The 9,322-nt window shown below is 39.5% G+C and overlaps 1 protein-coding gene across 11 annotated transcripts; it reads left to right on the top strand.

Annotated features, from left to right (window-relative positions):
- Positions 1-451: 451 nt before the first annotated feature.
- Positions 452-8,747, top strand: LOC148040915 (pentatricopeptide repeat-containing protein At4g13650-like). 11 transcript variants are annotated; one of them, XM_087673600.1, is made up of 3 exons: positions 452-3,133; positions 3,254-3,323; positions 8,702-8,747. In XM_087673600.1, exon 1 carries the CDS (start codon positions 553-555, stop codon positions 2,527-2,529), a length of 1,977 nt encoding a protein of 658 aa, XP_087529726.1. In that variant the 5' UTR covers positions 452-552; the 3' UTR covers positions 2,530-3,133; positions 3,254-3,323; positions 8,702-8,747. The 11 variants fall into 11 exon arrangements, with proteins under 11 accessions (XP_087529726.1, XP_087529963.1, XP_087529847.1 ...); XM_087673837.1 differs by lacking the exon at positions 8,702-8,747 and having other exon boundaries at positions 452-2,609; positions 2,845-2,967; positions 3,254-6,003; XM_087673721.1 differs by lacking the exon at positions 8,702-8,747 and having other exon boundaries at positions 452-2,967; positions 3,066-3,133; positions 3,254-6,003.
- Positions 8,748-9,322: the final 575 nt, after the last annotated feature.

The raw sequence follows: 9,322 nt of genomic DNA, 5'->3' as shown, positions 1-9,322 counted from the left end.
TTGAGGATGGTTAGGTGACAGTCCTTGAAAAGAAAAGTTTAAAGGGCCAATACATTTTCACACATCCCATGGCTTGGTAACATAGTTTTGAGGATGTGTCAATCACTTACTACTTGACATGGGTTCAAGGCTTGCCACTCTTTCTCGTCCATTGCATGAAATTCTCAGATCTATGTGTATTTAATGTGTGCTCTACGACTTTCCGTTTCTTCCATATTGAATTTGCAATCACATGGTTCCTTGTTTTTTTTCGGTGGTATGGGACATTGCTTCATAGGCGCAACTTGACAGCCTCAATTGATACTAGCTTCGACAAGATTTAGTTGATTGATTTCTGGTGGCAACATATGGGCCCCTCTAACCTAAAGTCCCTATTGAAGCACTTTGCAACTAGCCCCTAGTTCCTCTTAGTGTCTTGGGATCACTTTGTAATTCTTATTTGGGAGCTACCAACTCCAAGGTGCTCAGCAGCAGCTTGGTTGCTGGTGTGTTGGTAGTGTTGAACGCTTGCCTATGAACGTTTACTAAGTTGGGCGATGTGTCTGTGCTGTTATGCTAGCTTGGAGAGGCTTCGGGAGCCTCACAGCGTCTCTCATCAATTCTAAGCTTTCGTTCTGTACAGAGCCAGCATCCTCCAAGGAAGTCGATTTGTCCGCCTGTGCCTCTCTCCTGCGCCTCTACACCAGTACCCAGGCCCTCTCATCCGGCCGGCTTGTCCACGACTGCATCAATCAAGGCGCTCTCGAGTGCCAGCTTCTGCTGCAACCCCTGCTCCTGCAATTCTACCTCAATTGCGGAGCCCTCCCTGACGCGTTGCATTGGTTTGAGCACATTCTCACAAGAGATGTGCTCTGTTGGAATCTTGTCATCGGCGCATTGGCAAAGAACGGATGCAACTCCGATGCCTTCCAAACCTTTGCTCGCATGCGTAGCAAAGGCGTGAGCCCGGACAAATTCACCTTCATTCACCTGCTTTCTGCATGCCCCTCCTTAGAGGAGACAAGCCATGTTTATGCTAGCATCAGGATGGGGGGCTTCGAGTCGGACATTTTTGTTGGCACTGCCCTTGTCAACACATTCGGTAAACATGGCAGCCTGGAAGGAGCTCGTAATACATTCGAGAGGGTTGCTGCTCGGAATGTGGTTACATGGAATGCTATGATCACAGCGGTTGCTTGCAACAACCACGGAAAAGAGGCCCTTCAGCTGTTCAATCAAATGCAACAGGAAGCAACATTAGCTGACAAAGCTACTTTCGTCACTCTATTATCTGCATATGCTGGCTATGCAACTGCCTACCAGTGCAAACAATTTCATGTGCATGTTATCTCGTGTGGTTTAGAGTTCGACAATGTGGTGGTCACAGCCCTTGTTTGCATGTATGGTAAATGTTGCTGCATCAGTGATGCAAGGAGCCTGTTTGACCAAATGCAGAAGAAGTCTGTAATATCCTGGAATGTCCTTATCGCCTTATACACCCAACATGGACACCTTGATGGGTCTTTTCAGGTTTTTCATCAGATGCAACAGGAGGGAGTGATTTCAGACAATGTTACTCTTATAAGTCTCCTTGACATAGGGAGCAGTCAGTTAACTCTGAGACATGCAAAACAAATACATCTCAAAGCTATTTGTGGGAATGGTATCTCTGATCCGGTTTTGGCAACTGCACTTCTCACTGGATATGCAAAACAAGGTGCTCTTGATGCTGCACGATGGATATTTGATAGGATGCCAGGTCGGAATGAAATTACATGGAACGCAATGATTGCTGCTTATGCTCAGTGTGATTGTGGCATAGAAGCGCTCAAGCTTTTCGATCAGATGCAAGCAGAAGGGTTGATTCCAAACAAAGTAACTCTTCTGGTGCTTATTTGTGTCTGTGCCAGCCAGCTAGCCCTTGAGAAAGGCAAGATGGTGCACAGTTGTGTAATGCACACTGACTTCAAGCTAGAGAATGTTATTGGGAGTGCTCTTATCAGTATGTATGCGAAGTGCGGTAATCTCCATGATGTAGAAATGGTTTTTGACAAAGTTCATCAGCAGAATTTGAGCTCATGGAATGCTGTGATGGGAGCCTATGCCCAGCATGGAGATGGAAAGAAGGTGGTTCAGCTTTTTGGAATGATGCAGCAGAAATGTGTGACTGCAGATGACATCACTTTTGTCAGCATTCTTACATCATGTAGCCATGCTGGGATGGTGGATGAAGGCCACTACTTCCTTGCTTCCATGATGAAAGGCCATGACATCATCCCAACTGTTGAGCATTATGACTGCATAATTGACCTACTATGCCGGGCTGGTTTAATAGATGAGGCAGAAGACTTCATACATACATTGCCATGCAAGCCTACTGTTTTGTCTTGGACTTCATTGCTGGCTGCCTCCCGGAGTCAGCCTGATATGGAACGTGGAAAACATGCTGCAAAAGAGTGGCTAAATTTGGATTCAACAGCAACTGCTCCAGCTATAATCTTGTCAGCTTTGTGTGATGCCATGGAGAGGAAAGAGGAGATGCTTGGATGAGATTGGGAAAAGCAACTGCAGCTGCTACTCAATACTTCTTTGCACATTATTCAGTGAGGATGCTGTTGCATCCACTGCAGGTGAGCAAGCCTCAAGCAGCAGTAGCCTGTAATCAAGGGCTTCTTTTAATCACTTTTGGAACTCCAATAGGCTTTCACTCTGAATTCACAGCCTGGCCTTCTACTGTACAACAAAGGTCCAAAAACAAGCATGCTAGGTTAATATGCATCTTGATGACCATTTCACATTGGGTTTTTTAATCTCACTCAGGGGCAGCTCAGAGTATCTCTGCTTATCAGGTTTGCATGGTGGCAGGGTTCCTGAAAAAAGTAGCAATGCAGATCGATGAAGGCGACAGACAAGCACTTGCATGGGAGGGTAATTTTGCAGGCTACTTGTTACTTTACATTAGTACTCCAACCTGGTCGACTATTTGAGGTAAGATGTGATATGTGCCTAGCACATTTTATTACTTTGTTCCATTTAATTGACTGGCATGCAGTGTTGCCCTGCTAAAATTCAATGATGACTCTCAGTGACTGAAAACAACTTTTGAGTTGAAGGCTTTCTCGGAAGCTTAGTTTCTGATCTACAGAAAGTTAAGGTAGCTTATCTATCATCAAAGTCTTAGGGTGGCAGCCCATGGGTTGTTTGGATGTAATAATATATTCCAGATAAATATTTATATAAGTCATTGTTATCTCTTCAGTGTTATGTTCTGCAGGTTTAACGGGCCTGAGGGATCATGCTGTAGATTTCATGCCATTCCATCAGGGAGCTCTACATTTTTACAGGTTTGTTTAATGCAAATTGTTTGCTTAAAAGGATACTGGTTTCTGCTACTCTTATTGCAGAGGTCACTTGTGAATTTTAAAGTATTCGCCTCTATGCTGACTATCTTTCCTTAGGGTTGTAGCTTTTCAGTCATGTATTTCAATGCCTGATAAGTTTGACGGGAAACAAGCATATGGGAAGGCAATGGAGTTTGTTTGTTTGATATTTGCATTGTTCTATATCAAACATGAGAGGAACACATTTGCAATGGAATGTACTTAAAGCGAATGCCAAGGCTACTGCGAGGTACTGCCTTGGTGAAAACATTTGGTACGTTGTCCTGTGTAGGGGTGTAGTCCAATATAAGGGTCACTGGCTTGAAAATTGATTTGCTCACCAACAAGATGGTAATGGACCCCGACCTGTGCTTGCATGGAAGATTGGGTCCTAACTAGGGCAATGGCACTTTAGCTTGTCCAAGCTTATGATAGTGTGCTGGATTTGGGAGAGCCTTCTCTCCCGAAGAAGTTGGTGAAGCTTGAAGGTGCAATAGCTCAAGAATAGCATCATAACACTCTGCCTTTGCTGAAGATTTTGCAATGCTAGGTTGCTTCTGGTGTTATCAACAAATGAGACCGAAGCTGAGGGCAAAGTAGTGTCCTCCGCAGGAAGACTTGGTGTCATTGTCGCTGACCTGATCTGAATCGGAATAGCTCTATGTAGTAGTGCTGTGATGGTACCAAATGCTGGAAATAAAAAAGGCATCTCTAAGTTAGCAACTCGCATGCTGGCCTGCCAATGAGTCTGATGAGGGGAAGTAGAAGACTGATTGAAAGTGGTAACAGAGGAAGGAATGTCTGGTGTTGGCTTGGTGTAGGAAGGACCCAATTAAGTGTAAATAGCAAGTGGCATCTGCTAGCTCTGAACTATCACTAAGTGTAAGCTTGAAGTTCCCATGGGAGTGGATATTTACAGAACTATGGAAGCGAAAGAACAAAGCAGCACTAGATGTAGAATGACTTGAAGTAAAGAATTCTCTTGCAATGATCAATGACTAATGAGAGACAAGTGATGCAGAATGAGATGCTATGCAGAATGTTCTCAAGTCTCATCTTGTCCTAGAACGTAACTGTACACTTAACATTTGACCATTGCATTGATGGTGCTGGTGTAAAGTGCCTGCCTATCGGCTTGTGACCAAGGTATTCTGAAGAGCAGTAAACGCATGGAGATAGAAGAGTCAGGACCAGATCTTTCACAAGGTTGAATGCAACATCATAGAGCTAACATATGCTTGCAGTGTTGACTCATTTATCAAAACTGAAGTATGCAGAATTAGGAGCATTGACACAGAGCAGTAAATACATGGTTCTTTTGCCTAGCATGGACATTGCCAAGACTTGCTAGATCAGCATGACAGTGACTAGTTATCAAGTTGAGATGCCTTGCTTCTCAGAGAGTAGCATTAACCCAAGTGCTAAGGGTGTATTAAAAAAATAACTCAAGGTTGTAAACTGCAAACCAGACCAGATCAACGTGAATAGCAGAGCATGAGCAGCAAGATGCAAATTCAGACTGATCACATGGATGCCCTAGTCAATATGCCATCAACTACTGGACCATAGCACCTCTGCAACAATCTTGACCATGAATGGCCGAGTGTTTTTGAAGATTAAATAGCAACAAAAATCAAGTGAACAACAAGGAAAGATTGCGTCACTCTTTTCTATACACTGTAAGTCATACTACATGTCATGTGAGTGAGCTTTCAGGAAGGTCTGAAGATCACCTGGTTTAGCATGGAATGTATTCAATGCTATCTCTGCATTGGTAATGACTAAGGCAGCCCATTATTGATGAATGGCATACTTGTAGAGGATATGGTGACTGAGTGAAGCACTCATTGTCATGCTAGCAATCTTGTGATAGAATATCAATGTATCTCAACAAACCAATTGAGGGAATTCTGAGTGCTTATTCTCTGCATGTATTGGATCTTGCACAGTCATATAAGCCGGAAGCTTTACAATTCCTAAATTGAATGTCTTTGTAGGGCTCAGAGTGCTGATTATTGATGCTGGTATGGTGTTAAATGATCAGTGATAAACCCATGCATGTCCAAGAACATTGTATGCTCAAGCTTGGCTTATATGAGGCTGGTTTGATAGATTTTTGACTGGTTATAGTCTAACTAGAGATTGGAAAGCATATGAGCAGTGATACTTATACACCTATGTATCGAGTTTCAGTGAGTGGCATAGGCTTATGATATCATTGAGCTTATTGGATTATGTCATAGACTGCTTGTCTGTTCACTACTGGACAGCTTGGATGCAGAATGATTATGCAGTAGATAATATCTACAATGGTATGATATCATTCCTAGATGTCATGCTAGATGTTTAGAGACACAAAGCAGGGTATTAAGCTATTATACTACTAGTACAATAGAGATACTTTTTGACCAAATTGGTGAGGGGAATGGTTAGGATGGCCCGGATTCATAATTTACCTAGCCAACCCTTAACGTCAAAGCCGAGTACTTTGTGTTCTCAAAGTCGTAGGTCCATTGGAGTTATTCGGGATCGGAATTGTCTTAGTGAGAGAAAGCATATTTATGTTATGCAACTGGGATTCTTAGATATCCTTGATGTACCAAAAGCTGCTTGATGACTAAAATGAGCTGAACTGCTTGATGACTGAATATGTACAAAATGTATAAATATTTCCTGAGTATTATGCAAGTAGTGACTCATTAAAAATACTATTGCAGATATAGCAAATGCTGAGAGGGGTGACAACATTACACAAATAATGGGTGAGAAGTTAAACAACAATAATTATGCTATTTCAAAATTCAGAATGAAGAACTTTATTATTGGAAAAGGCTACTAGGACTTAGTCATAGGTGTGGAAGCTAAACCTTAGCTAGTTGAAAAGAATGCAATATATAATTAGCTTAGGGCACGTCATGCATGGATGGAACAAGCCCGAAGAGTGCTGCATTGGCCGTCTTTATGCATCTATGATGCAGTGGTCATGCAGATAATGAATTGCAAGTCACCATATGATACTTCGAATACTTTGATGAGGTATTATGGCATGACCACTAGTGCCACCCAAAATCTAGTTAAAGCAGCAGTTTAACACAATGGATAGGAAAGGATGGTCCATACATGATTATGTGATTGAGATAAAGACCATTGCAGATTAGCTAGCTCTACTAGGAGCTGATGTAGATGATGAGGACTTGGTAGCTGTTACCTTAGATGGTCTGGGACATGTATATAAATCTTTTGACACCTCTTATCTCAGTGTGAACTAAGATGCCATATTCTAATGAGCTTGTTTCTTTGCTCATACATGAAGAGATCAAATTGGGATTAGCTGTTGGTTCAAGTAGTTCAAAAGGAAGGGATACATTTTTCTATTCAAATTAAAGAGGTTGTGGTAGCTGTGGAAGAGGGTTTGCTCATGGTAGAGGAACTCAACAACATGCATTTCAGAATGCCAATAATTAGTAGGGGTAAAATGCTAGAGGTGGTGGATACTTTTGAGTAAGAGGGAGATCCAACTCTAGAGGTCGAGGATCATGGCACTCATAGATGGTGCACGCGAATGCTAACAAGAATAAGGACTATTAGTACTATGGCAAGTATGGCCACATTGCCAAAGATTGTTGGAAAAAGCAAGCTAATCAGAAATGCAAACAATAGGGACATTATGCATCATTGAGTCATGTTGAGGATGCTTTTGTTTTGATAGGTGGCTATTGAGAAGCCAACTCAATCATTTCCTCCTATCTAGAGGCAATGATTTTGCAACTGGTTTTTACCTTTTTATCTACTATCTTATAATTTGTTTCAACTCTAGCTTTAGCCCTATCATTTGAGCATAAACCTTCATGTAATACAAAATTTGCAATTACCTAGTACATATCCAAATAATTCACCTATATTGTGGTATTTGTAGCCTTATGCTCAAAACTCAGCATAGTTGAAATTTTATCATTATATTTGTATAAGACAAACAATCATATATGCTACAAATAAAACCATATACTTCTAACAATCTATACATGTTCATATCTTTTTCAACTCTATAAATATATTGCTTTTTAGCTCCATTCATAGATTCAACCTTATGAAAACTTATGGAACTATTTGTTGAAAAACCAATGAAACTTACAGAAAAAGAACGTAAGCTCACTATCAAAGGTGAAAACATTTTTCATCTAACACCATTATACTCCCACTTTACAATGGTACTCAGTGAAAACCTAGCTCTCTAAATTCTTTTACATTTGGTGGCAATGGATAGTCTCTTAATTTATCTTGATTCTTGGCATGACTGCATGATCATCACAACTTCTGATCCATCCATCCATAGACTAATCCATCATCAATAAATTTTGTTTCCATATGAACAATAGTGATGTATGACTACCTAAGAATAATTAGATAAGAAGAAGAATCCCTTACAAAATATTGTTGCTAATCTTGTACATAACCAATAGTAATCTTGACATTTGGGCAAGCTCCATATAGATCTCTTGGTGAGTTATTTTCACTTCACCAAAAGGTAATTCAACAAGAAGTCACTACACTTTTAAATAAAGGCCTCATTCATCCTAGCTCCTCATCCTTTGGATCACTTGTACTTCTTGTAGAGATTCTTGTAGAGAAGGACAACAAAACATATTGCATGCGTGTTGAATATTGCATGCGTATTGATGATTTGTTAGATAAACTAAAGGGAGCCACAATTTTTAGTAAAGTTGATATAAAATCAAGATACCATCAAATTAGGATGGACTTTGTTGATATGGTTAAAATTACTTTTTGCACACAATTTGGTTCTTATAAATTTGTTGTCATGCCTTTCGGTTAAATGAAGGCACTTGTGACTTTTGCTAGGCTTATGAAGAAAAATTTTAAATTATTAGCATTTCATCATTTTATTTTTTGTTGACATTTGGGTTTTTAGTAAATTAGAGACTGAAAATAAAGAACATTTAAAAGTAATTTTTGATTCGCTAAAAGCTAATAATCTTTATGCTAACCTTACTAAAAGTATTTTCTTTCAAGATCAAATTGAATATCTAGGTCATATTGTTTCTACACAATGCATTAGTGTAACTCCAAAGAAAGTGAATACTATTAATGAATGGCCCATTCATAGGAATGTGCATAAAGTTTGTTATTTTCTAGAATTAGTTGGCTTATGCATAAAATTTGTTAGCAAATTTTCTTTGATTGCTTTACCTTTATAAAAATGATGTTTTTAATTGGGGGACTAGTCAATACAAATTCTTTTGATTCTTTAAAGTATTTCTTGACTCATGATCTTGTCTTCCAATTTCTTAATTTTAACTAGTCTTTCTTTTTTGTTGTCACAGTAATGCTAGTGGATCAGGATTAGGTGCTTAAAAATATAGAATGACCACCCTATTGCCTATGATACCTACAAGTTAAAACCTTCCAAGCATACTTCTAGCACATATGATAAAGCATTGTGAGCTATTATCCATGCCTTAGATATCTAGAAGCATTACCTCATGGGTTTAGAAGTCTTAATCAAAATCAATAAGCAAGCCATAAAACACCTTTTATCTCAGTCAATTTCTGATAGGCATGTTAAGTGGGCTTCCTTTTTCCAAATCTTTTAGTATCAACCCAAGTATGCTAATGTTATAAATGGTGCCCTTGTCCATCATCTCTATGATAATGTTTCTTCTCATAATCTCCTTAGTTTTGATCAAATAAAAGCTATTTATTTAAATTATGTTTCCTCAATAGCAATTTAGTCTTTTGATTCCATGGTTTTTACTTATACTTTTGATTGATTTTTGTGATATATGGCATCACATGCATGACTCTAATATTGCTATTTAGAATGATTTCATGGTTTTTACTTATGCTTTTGACCCAGATTTTTGTGATATATGGCGTCATATGGATGATTCTAACATTACTCTTTCCAATGATTATACTTTTGTCAATGGATTTTTGTATTTCCA

This window comes from Lygodium microphyllum, chromosome 1 (assembly GCF_053477565.2).
Source record: "Lygodium microphyllum isolate KBCC chromosome 1, Lygodium_microphyllum_v1.1.10, whole genome shotgun sequence".
Lineage (NCBI taxonomy): Eukaryota > Viridiplantae > Streptophyta > Polypodiopsida > Schizaeales > Lygodiaceae > Lygodium > Lygodium microphyllum.
Note: the sequence above shows the minus strand (reverse complement) of the source record. Positions and strands in the feature narration are given on the sequence as shown.